Source organism: Aquarana catesbeiana, linkage group LG04, assembly GCF_042186555.1.
Source record: "Aquarana catesbeiana isolate 2022-GZ linkage group LG04, ASM4218655v1, whole genome shotgun sequence".
In the NCBI taxonomy this organism is placed as follows: domain Eukaryota; kingdom Metazoa; phylum Chordata; class Amphibia; order Anura; family Ranidae; genus Aquarana; species Aquarana catesbeiana.
The window spans coordinates 9,463,742-9,482,602 of record NC_133327.1 but is presented as its reverse complement, the minus strand read 5'-3'; the positions used below and the strand labels follow the sequence as shown (position 1 = coordinate 9,482,602).

Sequence of the window (18,861 nt, the reverse complement as noted above, 5' to 3'; positions counted from 1 at the left end):
TTGGGCCTTAGGCACTGGTGCTGGTGCAACAACACTGCAACCCCTCACAGATACTCTAGTTGGAACACAGGAACGAGCCCTGCTGCAAAGTATTGCATCAAAAATTGTAATTACATGCCCCTGTTAAACAGGGGCTGAAAAATTAGGCCTTAGGCACTGGTGCTGGTGCCACAACACTGCAACCCCTCACAGATACTTTAGTTGGAACGCAGGAACGAGCCCTGCTGCAAAGTATTGCATCAAAAATTGTAATTACACACCCCTGTTAAACAGGGGCTGAAAAATTGGGCCTTAGGCACTGGTGGTGGCGCCCAGAACCAAAAATGTTCTCACAAGCTATCAGCGTGATCATTGAGGAGGAAGAGGATAATTACTCAGGATAGTCACTCAGCATCAGCATAGGCAGTCTTTGAAGGGATCTGAGATTTTAAAAAAAATTATTCGGTTACATCAGCATCAGGTGCTTGGTAGCTGGTGGTGATCCAAGACTGATTCATTTTATGAAGGTCAGTCGATCGACCGAGTCGGTGGACAGACGCACCCTGTGATTGGTTACAAAGCCTCCAGCAGCACTGAATGTGCGTTCCGAAAGAACGCTGGATGCAGGACAGGCCAGTAGCTCAATTGCATACTGTGCAAGCTCTGGCCAGTGATCCATCCTCAAGACCCAGTAACCCAGAGGATTTTCGGTGGGAAAGGTGTCCAAGTCAGATCTTGCCCCTAGGTATTCCTGCACCATGTAAAACAGACGCTGGCGATGGTTGCTGGAACCGATCATACCTTGGGGCTGCGGACTAAAAAATTGTCTGAACGCATCGGTCAGACGGCCACCTTCTCCACCGCTCCTTCTTTGACTGACCGAAGCCTCAGCAACACGTTGTCCAGAAACAGGAGTTTGTAACCTCCCAGTCTGTGGGAACGCGTTGCACAAACCTTTCTGCAAGGCCTCCCGAAGATGTTTCATCTTTTGCTCCCTCTGCGACGGCAAGATAAGGTCCGCAACCTTACCCTTGTAACGTGGATCAAGGAGGGTTGCCAGCCAGTATTGGTCCTTCTCCTTGATACCACGAATACGAGGATCCTTACGCAGGCTTTGCAGGATCAGGGAGGCCATGCAGCGTAGGTTTGCTGAGGCATTCGGTCCGGAGTCCTCTGGGTCACTAAGGATGACATGGTCTGCAGCCACCTCCTCCCAGCCACGTACAAGTCCATGTGTTTCTTGGGACTGATCCCTTAAAGACTGCTGCTGATGCTGAGTGCCAGGCTCCACCTCCATACTGACACAATCCTCCTCCTCCTCCTCCTCGTCCTCTTCCTGTGTGATCGGCGGGCACGCAGGAACACTGTCTGGATAAAGGGGGCCTTAAGAGCTAAGGAAGTCCTCCTCTTCCTGCCTCTGTTCTGCCTCAAGTGCCCTGTCCATTATTCCACGCAGCGTGTGCTCCAACAGGTGGACAAGGGGGACAGTGTCACTGATGCATGCACTGTCACTGCTCACCATCCTCGTGGCCTTCTCAAATGGTGACAGGACAGTGCATGCATCCCTGATCATGGCCCACTGGCGTGGGGATAAAAAAAAACCAAGCTCCCCTGACCCTGTCCTGGTGCCATAGTCGCACAGGTACTCATTGATGGCCCTCTGCTGTGTGTGCAGCCGCTGCAGCATGGCCAACGTTGAGTTCCACCTGGTGGGCATGTCACAGATTAGGCAGTTCTTGGGCAGGTTAAACTCCTTTTGGAGGTCCGCCAGCCGAGCACTGGAATTATATGACCGGCGGAAATGCACACAGACTTTCCTGGCCTGCCTCAGGACATCCTGTAAGCCCGGGTACCTGCCCAAGGACCGCTGCACCACCAAGTTAAGGACGTGAGCCAAACAGGGCACATGGGTCATTTGTTCCTGTCGAAGGGCAGAGAGGAGGTTGGTGCCATTGTCGCAAACCACCATTCCTGCCTTAAGTTGGCGTGGCGTCAACCACCTCTGAACCTGCCCCTGCAGAGCTGACAGAACCTCTGCCCCAGTGTGGCTCCTGTCCCCCAAGCACACCAGCTCAAGCACCGCATGGCATCTTTTGGCCTGCGTACATGCGTAGCCCCTTGAACAGCTACGGAGCACCGCTGGTTCCAAGGACAAAGCACAGGAAGAGGCCATGGAGGAAGAAGAAGAGGAGGGGGTGGAGGAGAGAGGTGTGTCACAATCATTAGTAGTGGCATTTTGGAGGCGTGGTGGCAGAACAACCTCCAACACTACTGCACCTTGTCCTGCATCCTTCCCAGCTGCCAGCAGAGTCACCCAATGCACCGTGAAACTTAGGTAACGTCCCTGTCCATGCCTGCTGGACCATGAGTCAGCAGTAATATGCACCTTACCGCTGACCGCCCTGTCCAGCGAGGCATGGACATTGCCTTCGACATGCCGGTAGAGAGCCGGAATCGCCTTCCGTGAGAAAAAGTGGCGTTTGGGTACCTGCCACTGAGGAACCGCTCATTCCACAAACTCACGGAAGGGGGCAGAGTCTACCAACTGAAAAGGCAGCAGTTGAAGTGCTAGCAATTTTGCCAAGCTAGCATTCAACCACTGGGCATGTGGATGGCTGGGAGCAAACTTCTTTCGGCGGTGCAGCAGCTGGGGCAGGGAAATTTGCCTGGTACAATCTGACCTTTTTCGAACTTTTTGAATAACGCGCAGAGACTGCAGCGCCCTGCACATGTGGAGCTTTGGGGTGTGATGCAGTCAGTGTGCTGCCCTTAGGCTGGCCCCTGGAGGGCATCCTGCCTCGTTGGTGATGTGCCGCCTCCTCCTCCTCCACCTCTCTCCTATCAGGCACCCATGTTGAGTCAGTGACCTCATCATCCCCTCCCTCTTCATCACTGGAGCAAACCTGGCAGTATGCTGCAGCAGTGGGACCATGACTGCCAGATTGCTGTCCTTCTTGGGCACCCCCTCTGTCCGTGCTCACGTTACTGCCTTCATCTAGCTCAGTATCATCATCAGAGCCTTCCAAACGCTGGGCATCCTCCTGGAGCATGTACCCAACACTGTGGTCAAACAGTTCGAGGGACTCCTCAGGAGGACATGGTGGGGCTAGGGAAGGAGTCACTGATGACATTGAGCCGAGGGAAGAGGCCGCTGCTTTGCCAGACAAAGTACCCTGAGCATGGGTGAGAGAGGATGAGGAGGATGAGGACGGCTTGGTCATCCACTCGACCAAGTCTTCCGCATGTTGCGGCTCAACACGGCCAGCTGCCAAAAAAAAGGCCAAGCATGTCCCACGGCCACGTGCTGATGAGGATGCACCGTCTCCACGACCAGCACTAGACACAGAGCCTGCTTGCCCTCTTTTATTGGCTTATGACTGTCTGCCTCTCCTTGTTGGCCTTCCAGACATACTAATGGCCTGTAGCTGCACTAAGCTGGGATTTATATATATATATATATATATATATATATATATATATATACAGTATTATGTACTGATACTGCAGCTAGCAAAATCAACTGCCTGCTGCCTGTAGTATGAGAACACCACCAACCTTCTACAGGTAGCTTTAGCTGAACACTGTGAGGAGGACGCACCACACTAACTCATATGATTAAGCACTGACTGCGGTGTGAAACGTGTCAGCTTCCCTTTTCTTGCTGTGGCATATATGTACTTTTATTGTTTTTACTGAATAAAGGCGATTTCTATTTGAGTGCGGCTGTCCAGGACTTTTCTCATGTTTATGGTTACAAGCATTGCCGGCACCTGAGGCTTCCAGTCTGGAGGAGAGGTTTCTGATTGACCTCCTTAGAGCGGTGATTTCTTCCTGCCTAGATGAAGAGATGGGGGAAATTCAACCTACCTAGACCAGATGAGTGGCATCATAATCAAGAACAAAGAGTGGCGATATTGCAGCAAGAATACGCAAGTATATAGTTATCAGTAGATGGCGAGTATAAAGGTTTTGTATAATCTAGACCATTGAAGTATTTTTGACCCAGTGGGATATGATCAGATAAACTGATCCTTGCAATAGAAGTTTTGGTAAAGCACAGATATACAGCTGTAAAGAAGATGAAAAAAAGAGAAAAACAAAAAAAAACAAAAAAAAACCAAATCTGTCAAGCCAATCAATTCCCCAAATCCCCCTTTATAGTCATAAAACTCCATAAATAGGAGAATGGACTATTATAATAATACAGGGTAGTCATTAGTTACCTTATACTTTTAAGCGAGAAATATCACGGAATTAGCAACTATGGGGGATTTTAACCACTTCCGGACTGCCCACCGTCGTTTTACGTGATGACTTTGAAGGAGGATATCGTTGTTATGGCAGCAGATAGCTACCATAACCCCAGTATCCTCATGTTCGCCCGGCTACAAGATAAAAGTGGCCTCTGCGGCGGATTCGCCGCGAGATCACTTTTATCGGCGGCGAGAGAGGGGCCCCCCGCCGCGATCCGGTGCCCTCCGCAGGTTACCGCAGCGGTGGAGGCGATTGCGTCTGTCCTCTTGCTGGGCATGGGGACGATTGAGGGGAAGATGGCCCTCACCCGTCTCCATATCACTGCAGGGCGGAAGCGACGTCAAAACTTCACTTCCGCCCATAGCTCCTAAAGGGCCATTTTTTTTATTTAATTACCAATTTTTTTTTTTTTATTGCATTTTAGTGTAAATATGAGATCTGAGGTCTTTTTGACCCCAGATCTCATATTTAAGAGGTCCTGTCATGCTTTTTTTCTATTACAAGGGATGTTTACACTCCTTGTAATAGGAACAAAAGTGACGCAATTTTTTTTTTAAAGACAGTGTAAAAATGGGAAAAAAAAAGTAAAATAAATAAGAAAATTTTTTTTTTTTAAACGAGCCCTGTCCAGACAAGCTCACATGCAGAAGCAAACATATACATGAGTAGTGCCCGCATATGAAAACGGTGTTCAAACCACACATGTGAGGTATCGCCGCGATCGGTAGAGCAAGAGCAATAATTCTAGCCCTAGACCTCCTCTGTAACTTAAAAAAATGCAACCTGTAGAATTTTTTAAACATCGCCTATGGAGATTTTTAAGGGTAAAAGTTTTGTCACCATTTCACGAGCGGGGCGCAATTTCGAAGCGTGACATGTTGGGCATCAATTTACTCGGCGTAACATTATCTTTCACAATATAAAAAAAATTGGGCTAACTTTACCGTTGTCTTATCTTTTAATTCAAAAAAAGTGTATTTTTTCCAAAAAAAAGTGCTTGTAAGACCGCTGCGCAAATATGGTGTGACAAAAAGTATTGCAATGACCGCCATTTTATTCTCTAGGGTGTTATAAAAAAAAATGTATAATGTTTGTGGGTTCTAAGTAATTTTCTAGCAAAAAAAAAAAAAACAGTTTTTACCTTGTAAACAACAAATCTCAGAAAGAGGCTCGGTCTTTAAGTGGTTAAATAGAATCCTGCATTAAATAATGCTGTTGCAAGATGATAGCCGCTGGCATCTGTTCAAGCTGTGGAAACAAAGCCTAATGGTATAGTGTCCAAAACGCAGTTTCTTATTAAAGGGGGGTTCCGGCCGCTATATATATATTTTTTTTTTAAAGTCAGCAGCTACAAACACTGTAGCTGCTGACTTTTAATAAGGACACTTACCTGTCCAGCGAGCCCGCGATGTCGCCCCCCCGAGGCCGATCCGTCCATCGGATCAGCCGCCGGCGCCTCTATCTTAACGAATGGTCCCTTTGCTTCCTGGGACACACAGTTCACTGAAGAGGAGGAAGCGCCAAGGAGTAGGAAGAGGCAGATTAGGAAGACTTCCTAGCAACAAGGGTTTCAGGTAAGTTAAAAAATTTTTTTTTTTCAAATTTTTTTTTAACCACTTCAATACCAGGCACTTAGACACCTTCCTTCCCAGACCAATTTTAAGCTTTCAGTGCTGTCGCAGTTTGAATGACAATTGCGCGGTCATACAACACTGTACCCAAACTAAATTTTTATCATGTTGTTCCCACAAATAGAGCTTTCTTTTGGTGGTATTTGATCACCTCTGCGTTTTTTATTTTTTGGGAAACAGATAAAAAAAGACCGAAAATTTTGAAAAAAATAAAAGTTTTGCTTTTGTTTTTGTTTAAAAATTTTGTAAATAAGTAAATTTTTCTCTTTCATTGATGGGCACTGATAAGGCGGCACTGACAAGCACTGATAAGGCGGCAGCGATGAGGTGGCACCAATGAGCGGGCACTGATATGCGGCACTGATGGGCATTGGTAGGCGGCACTGATGGGTGGCACTGATATGCAGCACTGATGGACATTGATAGGCGGCACTGATGGGCACTCATGGGTGGCACTGGGTGGCACTGGTGGGCACTGATGGGCACTGTTAGGCGACACTGATGGGCACTGAAAGGCTGCACAGATGGGTTCTTATGGGTGGCACTGATGGGCACTGATAGGCGGCACTGATAGGCGGCACTGCTGGGCACTGATAGGCGGCACTGATGGGCACTGATACGTGGCACTGATGGGCACTGATGGGCACTGATACGTGGCACTGATGGGCACTGATACGCGGCACTGATAGGCATCCCTGGTGGCACTGGCAGTGGTAGGCATTGGAGTGGGCACTGACTGGCAGCTGCCTGGGCATTCATTGGCAGCTGCCTTTGCACAGATCAGTATTTCCCTGGGGATCTAGGGGGCATACCTGGTGGTCCAGTGTGGCTGGTTTCCCTGGTGGTCCTGGGCGGCTTCCCTGGTGGTCCTGGGCGGCTTCCCTGGTGGTCCTGGTTAAGATCCGAGGGGGGGCTGTGCTGATAAACAATCAGCACAGACCCCCCCTGTCAGGAGAGCAGCCGATCGTCTCTCCTCTACTTGCGTCTGTCAGACGCGAGTGAGGAAAAGCCGATCACCAGCTCTTCCTATTTACATCGTGATCAGCCGTGAGAGACTCTTTACCTAGATCGGTGTTGCGGGGTGTCACACTGACACCCTGCAACAACGATCGCCGCGATGCGCGCCCCCGGAGGCGCACAGCGGCTCAATATCCTGAGGACGTCATATGACGTCCAGTCAGGATATTGAAACCATTTTGCCGCCGTCATTCTGCTATATGGCGGGCGACAAGTGGTTAATTTTTTTACGATTTTTGATGCTATTTTTTATTTTAGGGTGGCCCTCCACATTAACTGTTAAGCCTCGTACACACGACTGGACTTCAAACAAACTTTTCCGTGGATTTCTGATCAAAGGGCGTTGGCCGTGAACTTGATATGCATACACACAGCAGGACTTTTTCAGCCAACTTTCACCAAATCACGTGGTTTTTCAGCTCTTTAGCGCCACCCTTTGGTCAACTTCTGTATTGTTGTCTGATCTTTTGCATTGGTTCAGAGCATGCGTGTTTGTACTTCAGACTAAAGTCCGATGGATTTGTGTACACGCGATCGGACTAGCCGACGTAGGGCTTTTGTTGCAGGAAAGTTTGTCTGTTTGCACAGCCAACATTTGTCCGATGAAAACCGAAAAAGTTTGTCCGATGGAGCTAAATGAATCGTTAAAATCTCCTTGCATAGATGGTACAACTAAAAGGCTTGCTCCCCGCTGTGACAATACCTGGTAATAGCAGTCGGTGGGGGGCTGGCTTGGTGAAGCAATGCTGCGATGGAAAAACCTTCATGTGTTCCTGAGAAATCCACTGAGAAGGTGGAAACCAGCATGTGCAGAGCCATATGGACTGTATGAAGCTTCAATTAAAAGCTCCCCGTGGTAGATTGTGAGATGACGAGACAGCCACGGAACGATGAGGGGCCATCATTGCCATTAAATAACATTTCTAATAATATGACGTTAATAACAAGAGTCCCCCTTTACATCAGAGTCCACAGAGTTCCCCTTTTACATCTGGATCCGTAGAGTTCCCTTTCACTGTAAGGGGGGACTCTGCAGACTCTGATGTAAGGGAGAACTCTGGGGACTCTAACATAAGGGATGCTCTGGGAACCATGATTTAAGGGGGAACACTGAGTACTCTGATGTAAGGGGGAACACTGTGGCCCCTGGTGTAAAGGTGAACTCTGATGTAAGGGGTGCTCTAAAAACCTGATTTACCTTAGTGTACTCACTCAGATGCAGGACAGAGAAGGGGGGAGACTTCAGTCTCAGACAGGGATGGATGGTGAGCTCACTCGTCCCTTGGCAGTCAGCACCTCTCATCCAGATGTATCTGAGGCTGCTGGACTTCAAATTTCCAGCCCCACACTAGGGCTGGGAGATTTTCTAAAAAAAAAAAAATCTGCGATTTTCTAAAAAAAAAACTTGATTCACGTTTTGAATCAAGTTTTCTTGTTTTTGGACACCACGCCGGTCCTGAGGATCTGCGGGCAAGAGTTTATAGGCGACTCGCGGTCTGGGCCGAAGCCGCAGACTAGGCCGAAGCCGCGGCCTCGCCTAAAAACTCCTGCCCGCAGCTCCTCAGGACCGGCAAAGTCTCATTGCCGGTCATGTGGAGCTGCAGGCAGGCGTTTTTATGCAAGGCCGCGGCTTCGGCCTAGTCTGCGGTGTCAGGCATCGCGGACTAGGCCGAAGTCGCGGCCTCGCCTAAAAACTCCTGCCCACAGCTCCTCAGGACCGGCGCGGTGTCAGCACCTTCATGCATTCCTCAGAAATCCACTGAGAAGGTGAAAACCAGCATGTGTAGAGCCAGATGGATTGTATGAAGCCTCAATCAAAAGCCCCCCGTGGTAGATTGTGAGATGGCGAGACAGCCACGGAACGATGAGGGGCCATCATTGCCAGCGCCGGTCATGGGGAGCTGCAGGCAGGAGTTTTTAGGCGAGGCCGCGGCTTTGGCCTATTCCGCGGCGTCCGGCCTCGCGGACTGGGCCGAAGCTGCGGCCTCGCCTAAAAACTCCTGCCCGCAGCTCCTCTGGACCTGCCTGCAGCATGGGGAGCTGCAGGCAGGAGTTTTTAGGCAAGGCCGTGGCTTCGGCCTAGTCCGCGGCGTCCAGCCTTGCAGACTGGGCTGAAGCCGCGGCCTTGCCTAAAAACTCCTGCCTGCAGCTCCTCAGGACCGGTGAAATAAAAAAAAAATCAATTTGCTTAAATTTTGAATCGATTTGACCTCTCAACTCGATTCAAGATTTAAATCAATTTTTTCCCCCAGCCCTACCCCCCCACTTCCCTTTTCTGAGGCACAGCGCCGGGAAATGGAGTGTGGGCAGACACAGAGGGGTAGGGGTGGGAGGAAGAGGTGCAGATCGAGCCCTCTCTCCTCTCCCGTCTGTGTGTGTGTGTTTGGAGGGATTGCTAGTGTTGGCTTTGGGCAGTGTGAAAGAGAGTGTAATGGGGCGTGTACACAGTCGGACTTTTTGACTGGACTGGTTTGACAGACGCCGACGGACCAAATCCGGCGGACAATCCGATCGTGTGTGGGCTTCACCGGACCTTCAGCGGACTTTTCCAGTCGCAAATCTGACGGACTTTAGATTTGGAACATGTTTCAAATCTTTACGTCGTAACTCCGCCGGACCCAGAAATCCGCTCGTCTGTATGCTAGTCCGACGGACAAAAACCAACACTAGGGCAGCTATTGGCTACTGGCTATCAACTTCCTTATTTTAGTAAGGTGTACGTCATCATGTACGAATCCGTCGGACTTTGGTGTGATCGTGTGTAGGCAAGTCCGTTCATTATAAAGTCCGTCGAAAGTCCGCTGGAAAGTTTGTCGGACCAGTCCGGTCGAAAAGTCCGCCCGTGTGTAACCGGCATAACAGACACTCAGCTTAGACAACTGCAGCCAGCAACCCTGCTGAGAAGCCATAGCCCGGTCTGAATAATGTGTCTGGGTTCCAGGAAGTCTGAAACGCGGATGCATGATTCCAAACCGGAACTGTCCGGGTGAATCCCAGACAGGTGGCAACCCTACTGTGTATAATCACAGCGGGAGTGGGTCGCCGGCGGCCACGCATGCACACCCCTAGACCCGGAAGTGCAGGATCACGTGTCCCCATTAGGCAAATTGCACGCTAGCACTTTGTTGTGTACACCCCACATTATTGGGTATTTTGGGGTTTATTAAAGGCAAATCCTTTCTGCAATACAAGTGTACTCACTGTAAATCCGAGGGGAAGCACTGGTGATTTTATCATCCAATCATGTCGAAACAAAGATGCTGTTTTTTTTTTTTTTTTTTTTTTTCCTTGCATGTCCCCCTCGGACCTCCAGCAACTCCACTTCCAAGTGCACTGGTAGTGCAAAGTGGATTTGCCTTTAGTAAATAAACCCCAAAGTCCAAGATACCTAATAATTTGGGGTGTACACAGCAAAATGCCAGAGTGCAATTTACCTAATGGGGAAAACTATTTAGATTGACCTGTGTGTCCCCAAGGAAAGACATTGGTAGAGTTTTACCCTCACTTCCTGCTTGGCTATGTGACAGGAAGGAGAAACTGGTGAAATTTGGGAGGTGTCTTCACCCTATCAGGGGTGCAGACATCCCCAAAAACTGACAAGACTTCTAATCCCTCTGAACTCTATCCCCAAGCAAAAATAAGAAAGGATTTCATTTAGTTTAACTTTGCAAAGACACATTCCTAAGTACAACTGTGATACATTTCAATGGCCCATTTAGACCTTGTTTAACCACTTCAACACCGGGCACTTATACACCTTCCTGCCCAGACCAATTTTCTGCTTTCAGCGCTGTCGCAGTTTGAATGACAATTGCGCGGTCGTACAACACTGTACCCAAACTAAATTTTTATCATGTTGTTCCCACAAATAGAGCTTTCTTTTGGTGGTATTTGATCACCTCTGCGGTTTTTATTTTTTGGGAAACAAATAAAAAAAGACCGAAAATTTTGAAAAAAATAAAAGTTTTGCTTTTGTTTAAAAATTTTGTAAATAAGTAAGTTTTCTCTTTCACTGATGGGCACTGATAAGGCGGCACTGACAGGCACTGATAAGGCGGCAGCGATGAGGTGGCCCCAATGAGCGGGCACTGACGGGCACTGACGATGGGCACTGATATGCGGCACTGATGGGCACTGGTAGGCAGCACTGATGGGTGGCACTGATATTCTACACTGATGGGCTGCATGGGTGGCACTGGTGGCATGGGTGGCACTGGGTGGCACTGGTGGGCACTGATGGGCACTGATAGGCGACACTGATGGGCACTGATAGGCTGCAAAGATGGGTTCTTATGGGTGGCACTGATGGGCACTGATAGGTGGCACTGCTGGGCACTGATGGGCACTGATAGGCGGCACTGATGGGCACTGATACGTGGCACTTATAGGCATCCCTGGTGGCACTGGCAGTGGTAGGCATTGGAGTGGGCACTAATTGTCAGCTGCCTGGGCATTGATTGGCAGCTGCCTTTGCACTGATTAGTTTTTTCCTGGGGGTCTAGGGGGCATACCTGGTGGTCCAGTGTGGCTGGTTTCCCTGGTGGTCCTGGGTAGGATCCAAGGGGGGGCTGTGCTGATAAACAATCAGCACACACCCCCCCCTGTCAGGAGAGCAGCCAATCGGCTCTCCTCTACTCGCGTCTGTCAGACGCGAGTGAGGAAAAGCCGATCACCGGCTCTTCCTATTTACATCGTGATCAGCCGTGATTGGACACGGCTGATCACGTGGTAAGGAGTCTCCGTCAGAGACTCTTTACCTAGATCGGTGTTGCGGGGTGTCAGACTGACACCCCGCAACAATGTTCACCGCGATCCGCGCCCCCGGGGGCGCGCAGCAGCTCAATATCCTGGGGACGTCATATGACACCCAGTCAGGATATTGAAACCACTTTGCCGCCGTCATTCTGCTATATGGCGGGTGGCAAGTGGTTAATAGAAAACACCAGTTGCCTTTCACTATAAACATTTGTTAGTCCAGTCCTGGAAATCTGCATCTGCTTTACTATTACTTTACATCAAAATATAGATTCCCGCAGCTAAAAGCGAGCGCTGTCTATGCGAGTGCTGTGCGCGCGGAGGTATGTACGCGTAGCTGGTTCTGCAAGCGGTGGCCAGCACACAGGAATGACATCACGCCCCCTACAGGAAGTTGCTTGTACTGCTGTTAATTTCTTCCCACCACCATGCCCCACTCACTGTTCTCTGAGGATGAGATGATCCTTATATGCAAATTAAGAAAATTAATATTTATTTTTTAATTCAGGGTGGTGTTTGTGTGGGTCCCTAACACACATTCATGCATATTAGAGTCAATTTAGACAGGATCCGATTTACCTACCAGCATGTTTTTAGAGTGTGGGAGGAAACCGGAGTACCTGGAGGAAACCCACACAGGCACAGGGAGAACATGCAAACTCCAGGCAGATGGTGTCCCGGGTGGGATTCGAACCAGCGACCCTTTTTGCTGCTAGGTGAAAGTGCTATCCACTACACCACTGTGCTGCCCGAATATATATCTATAGATGTAGGTTCTTGTGTCCACCAGCAGAGAGAAGTTGGGTAGATGCCACACTCCCAATTCTGGAGGCATAATAATGGTCTAGCACAGGGGTCTTCAAACTACGGCCCTCCAGTTGTTCAGGAACTACAATTCCCATCATGTCTAGTCATGTCTGTGAATGTCTGAGTTTTACAATGCCTCATGGGACGTGTAGTTCCGCAACAGCTGGAGAGCCGTAGTTTGAAGATTCCTGATCACATGTCTTGAAAAAAGGTGGTTTCTCATGTGCCTTGTATAATGCCCAAGAAATGGGCATGGCAAGTGGGTCATGGCACCAGTGGCGTCTCCAGCTTTCAAATTTAGGGGGGGCACATGGGGGGACAGGGACAAAAGTAGGGGGGCAACTATAAAATGCATATATATATATATATATATATATATATATATATATATATATATATATATATCCTGGGGCCCTTTACTACGACCCCACAACGGGCCCTTTCACATGTTCTGGAGTGAGCTCCCTTCCTACTGTATTGGGGTCCCCCAGGGTGGCAGAAAACAAGAGATATATGTCACCAGCAAACCAAGAAAATATAAGGATCCAAAGCAGTGGGAGAACTATCTGGGTTGCAAAGGTTGTCTTGCCTCTGGGTCCTGGTGTTCTGCCACTGTGGGGTTCCCCAGCCTCCTCTTGCTGTCCTGCCCCTGCTATTGACAGCTCTGGTCTGGCATCTCTTGGAATGTACAGGCTGGTCCTCCTGTCCTAAGGACGGGAGAAATCAGTCTGTTTTTTCAGTAACTGAAAGTCCTGGTGGAGTCCTTCCTGCAACTCGCTCTTCTCCCTGCCAATGAGGATGCAGGTAAAGAAGCAGATCAGGAGGCCGTGGTTGTGTGAACGCTCGCATTATGCAGTGTCAGCGAGCAGGGGAGGGGGGAGGAATCACCCGCAGGAGCTGACTGGGGACTCTCTCCCTCTTAGACATTGATTTTTTGTAAAAAAAAAAAAAAAAAAAATTTTTTTTTTGGGGGGGGCACATGGTGGGGCACAGCATAATGTTGGGGGGGTCAGGGCCCCCTCTGGCCCCCCCCTAGGGTCGCCATTGCATGGCACACCTACATTTTAAATTTGGCACTTAAGATGGCCATGCTCTATGCAATCTGCTTGGCCAATCTCTGTACAACTCGATATTTCGGCAAAATAGGTAATAGGAAGACGCACTTGAACAATTAATTCAAATTATAGGAAATCAAACAAGCTTATGCACTAAATCAAATTTATTTAAGATCTAACTGATTACAGTGTATGGTCACCTTTAAAGATCAAGATTGTAAAATTTTCATTTATTGGGTTTAGAAACACTTCTCTGTTCTTTGCAATGTACTGAAAGATTTACAAATAGGAAAAAAAACACAATTCAAAGATATATTACAATTGATAGGAATGAGATTAGCATCAAAGGGGTTAAATAACTGAGAACACCTACTAATTGCCTAACAAGACACATCCAATGAGATGAAATGAACCAATTGTATTAGGGATGCGCTATTATCAATGAGAAAAATCACAGTTACCCTAGCGACAGTTGCAGTTTATTATCTTTTTGCGCTTCAAAGTGCGCCGGTTCGCACGTTCGGTTAATGACTTTTCCGGCACACCAATTAAGGTGTGAACCGGCGCAGCGCATTCTTCTTAGTAAATCACCCCCCATAGTGTACAATGGAACAGTGGCAATAGATAATAACAATGATACATCAGAATAGTGATATAGTGAAGTATGGATTATTGTGATACTGATACACTGTCACAGAATGGTCTATAATGGTGATATATTAGAATAGTCATACTTGTAGTGATACCAAATTTTGGCTCTAAGCCAGGCGCGTCTTTTCACGTGCGGTTTGCTGTGATTTTCACCCAATTTCTCTAGCACCACGTTTGGGGTGTCATTAAGAATGAATGGCACCCAAAAGCATGTTGCACGTTTTTTTTCGCAATTTTGTCGCTATTTGTAAACATGGGCAGAATCATATTTTTTCTGCCTGCGATTCCAAATCACTCAGATGTGAACGGGTCCTTAGTAGCAGAAAAGGTAAGTTATAAGAAAACCTGTTACTTTGTCCTGGATGGGGGAAAACGACAGGTTTACGTTGATAATAATATACATTAGAACAGGGAACTATCTCATGTAGGTCAGCTCTATACTTCAAAACTTTTTATATACATCACCAAAATACCAAACCCCATTTCAACACAAAGGAGTTGCAGTTATCCCATCAGAGAAGGAGCACTAATGCTATAACATTGCAGGGGTTGTCTGCCATTGAACCTCCAGCTCTGTGCAAGCTTCTGGGAAAAGCAGTGAGCATGTTAAAAATAATTAGTATGAAAGCTCTGTATAATTCTATCCATTAACACAATACTGTTGCCATAACTTAAAGGAAGAGACAGTTGGGATTTTAGATAGAGGCAGCCCTAGGTGCTCCGTTCAATCTTAATACCAATAAGTTATTATATGGATTATACAGTATATCAATTACCTTATCTATGAGTTTAATAAAAAATGTAGTTTTCTTTTAATAAATCCATGTTGCACTGATTGATAAGACATGTGTAGCCATGTTCTGAGGCATGCTGGAAGCTATTGTCCAAAATCTGAGTTGTCAGTGACCACAGCATCCGCCAGTAGGAGAAACTTTACAGATGTATGGATTATATATGACCCTAGGTCCACCAATCAGAATGCCAGTGATGTCGCCAGTCTTGGGGTAAATGTGTCACATCTCCTGGTTCTCTCTACATATCTTTATACAACCTTCACCTAGATATAATGCAGCATGGATCGGTTCGGTGAAGGTGGTGGTGAAGGTGTGGAGGTGTCGGATTGGGATACCCAACTCATAAAATGAGATCTTCCCAGCCTCATAATCCAGATTTATTCTGACTTTGGTTACTGAGAAATTACCAGCTAAAGTGGTGGAGTTGTTGCCACCACAGTTCACTGACAACTGATTAGAGTACCTATGCAGACACCAGGAATTATTTTGAATCACTCCTCTAAACCATAATGTCCTGTCTATACTGGGGTAACACATCCCAATTCCCCAGTCTGATGATCCCCCAACATCCACATCCCAGTAATGTCTCCCTGAGGAGAAACTCTGACTGCTCAACACCTTAGGAGAATCCATAAATCTCTTTGGTGTTGCAGGGCGATGTAGGTTTCTGGTTATCCTGCGTGCAGTCTTCCCATCATCTAAAAGATATACATTATTATGAGCCGTGTCTTCATCCAGTGTTATTTCTGCAGGTTCTGGTATATTTGTCCCTTTATTTACCCCTGTTACTATATCATATAATCCTGTATGTAATAGGGGCAAGATCTCAGTCTCAATCACATCCCCCCCACCATGAAGAAGTTTATCACATTTCTTTTTGTCCTTCTCATCTCCATCCTCAGTATCACACAAGTCACCTGTTTCTGATTCCTGTAGGAAAGTCAGTGGATCCGTCATGTTACATATCTCCTCGATGTGACGAATCTTCCTGGACACCTCATCCTTCTTTATCTCCAGATCCTGGATTAAATCAGAGGCTGGGAATGAGACTTTCTCCACCTGCCTGGAGATCTTATTAAGAATGCTCCTCTCCAGGATGTCCAGTTGTCTTCTGATGTCTCTGAATAGGGCGGTGACTTTCTTGGTTACACCGTCGGCACCGTATTGTATTTTTCTTTTGTACTTCTGCAGACTCTTGATGCTTTCCTCCATCTTCTCTCTCTTTTTCACCAACTTCTGCAAAGCATTGGTCAGGTTCTCCTTCTTCTTCTCAGAGGCCTCCTCCAGTGCCTCCACCTGGTGTTCCTGATGGTCTCCATGCAGCCTGCAGGACCCGCAGAGACAGGTGGAGTCCTCAGTGCAGTAATACTCCAGGATCTGCTCATGGACGGAGCATTTCCTGTTCTGGGGAGTGGTGAGGTCAGATAGGACATGTTGGGATGACTTGCTGTGGATTCTCAGATGGTCATCACACAGAGAAGCTTCACACAGCAGACAATATTTAACAGCGGGTACAGGAGAGTGAATACATTGCGTACAGAGGATCTTGCGCTTCTTCTTCTCCGGCTCGGTAGATTGGAAACTCTCCACTATGTTGCACAGTGTTGTGTTCCTGCCAAGTTCAGGCAGTTCTTGGAACTCTTCTCTGCATTCAGGACAGCAATAAACTCCAGACCCCCTCTGGGTATCCAGCACACCTTCTATACAGTGCCGGCAGAAGCTGTGTCCACATCGCAGTGTCACAGGACTGTTATAAATGCTCAGACATATGGAACATTTCCTCGCATCAGAAAACGCCATCGCTGGCTGCAGAAGAGAGAAACGAAACTAAGTAGATGTGTGTCAGAGGGAGGGAGTCAGAGGAGGATTTACTTGAGATATCTCCATGTGCAGAACAATAGGGAGGGAGGGGAGAGATCTGTTGATCACACCATCCAAGATTTTACTGATGGGATCAGAACACTCAGGGCATTTATAGTGACATCATACATCCATATCCTAGCTGAAGTCTCTACAGTTATCTTATTATATGATATTTCTGCTGATGTCTATACAGTCATATAATTGTAGCACTACCCCCGCAGGGGCTGCTTGTGACAGGCACACCTGCAGGCACTACTCCTGCACAGCCAGGCAACACGCATTCTCCGCTTGCATACAAACACAAGAAGTCAGTCCCTTGGCTTTGTTTTGATGTTTTATTAGGGGTAACAACTTGGATGGGGTGAAGGGATTTATGGGATGCCAACTTGAATCAAAGAACAACAAAAGGGGACAACTTCCTTCCTCTGTGTGAAAGATCCTGGACTGCTTTCCTTCCTGCACTCAGTCTTTCGTGGATTAGTAGAAAAAGTCCATTACAGACTAGGAGTTCTTAGCCCCTCTTGACAAAAACCAACAAAAATTAGGCAAAACTGCATGCAGGAGTGTATCTTATCTAATGTAGAGCTGTTCCCAGCTCCACTGCTTGCAGGCACTATGAGCCCTCCTGGCTGCCCTGAAGATCTCAGAAGGCAAGGATTAAAAAGGTTAAGAACAACACTGTCCTTTTAGAAAGGCTTTCTACATGTGGCAGTGTCTCCCCTAAAAAATGTGTGCGGATGTATTCACTCTGTCCTCCTTGCTCCCACTGCTCTCAGGCGAGATTTCCAATCAAACCGTGATGTTGAAAGGATCTTCCTAAGCTAGTCCGAGCCCAGCCTGTAGGAAAAGACTCCCCTAGACCTTGGGGATCCCTCCCAGGCCACTGACAGCCTCCTCAGCACTCCATCTTCCACCCGACACCTTGCTAGCATGACTCATCCATATTTAAGGGCTGATCTAGCCACCCTGCCAGGGCAGTAGTGCAGTACTACAGTTTGCAGATCAACCCTCCTGGCCTCCACCCACTAACTTCTAGAAGGTTCTCCAAACTTCCAGATCCAAGGGGAAACCTGTCTCTTTGAGTAATCCAGGCAGACCTGAAGTAAACCCCGACCCAGATTCCAGACTCACAAACTAACCACGAGCTCCAACACAAATTTGCCTGCACCAACACCAGTAGCACACAAGAGGGCGCCACACTCACCCCCCCCAAAAAAAAACCAAAAAACCCAGTTATGTCCCCACTGGCTGGAAAAAAATGAAAAACAGCTCCTGCAATTAGAAGCAAGGGCATCCCATTAGAAAAATAAGAGGGGAAAAGGTAAACCACTTGGAAAGGGGGTTCCAATAGTCAAATAGTCAATATCAAAAATAGATATATACATATTTTTTTTTCAATATGTACACGTAGCATATATACATCCCAACTACAGGTCCCTGTAGCTAGCAAGGTTATCAAGACATGAACATATATACGTGTTTACCAATAGGTTTTTTATAAATGAAAAAACAGGCCAAAGAACATTATACATTTCAATGTAACCAGCCAAAAAGGCCGGCATCTCAAATCATAAAAGATTCCTACTGGAGTCGCATATCCGGCACCCATTATCCAAAAAGTTTTTTTTTTAAATTGTGAACAAGGAAGACAGTATACCGCATTCAATACAACAATAGAGTACTAAGGAAATCCCCCCCCCCCCGTCCCACAAAGACCCCCGAACACCCTAGAAAAACTATGGAGTCAACTGACCTCCCCCTTGTGTAAATCAAACTATATACATAAAACCATGGGCAATTGTAGATGGAGTATACTTTTCCAGAACCCCATCTTTTATAACTACGTGCAGTACTTTTAACCCTTAAACCACACCTTCCTAAACTTCTTGGGGGAACCCCATGCCTTATATGTCATATGATACAGAAGAAACATCCCTAACGTCAGTTTTTCCGTATATATCCACCTCATTCCGATGAGCTTCTGTACCCCAAAATAGAGAATCCTAAGGAATAATTTGGTATACACATTCAGCTCGTCTTGTTCAAAAATTCCCA

At 47.3% G+C, this 18,861-nt stretch overlaps 1 protein-coding gene across 1 annotated transcript; it reads right to left on the bottom strand.

The window, feature by feature from the left end:
* Positions 1–13,644: 13,644 nt before the first annotated feature.
* Positions 13,645–16,796, bottom strand: LOC141139042 (tripartite motif-containing protein 75-like). Its single transcript, XM_073624817.1, has one exon. The coding sequence runs from the start codon at positions 16,741–16,743 to the stop codon at positions 15,163–15,165; it is 1,581 nt and encodes a 526-aa protein (XP_073480918.1). The 5' UTR covers positions 16,744–16,796; the 3' UTR covers positions 13,645–15,162.
* Positions 16,797–18,861: the final 2,065 nt, after the last annotated feature.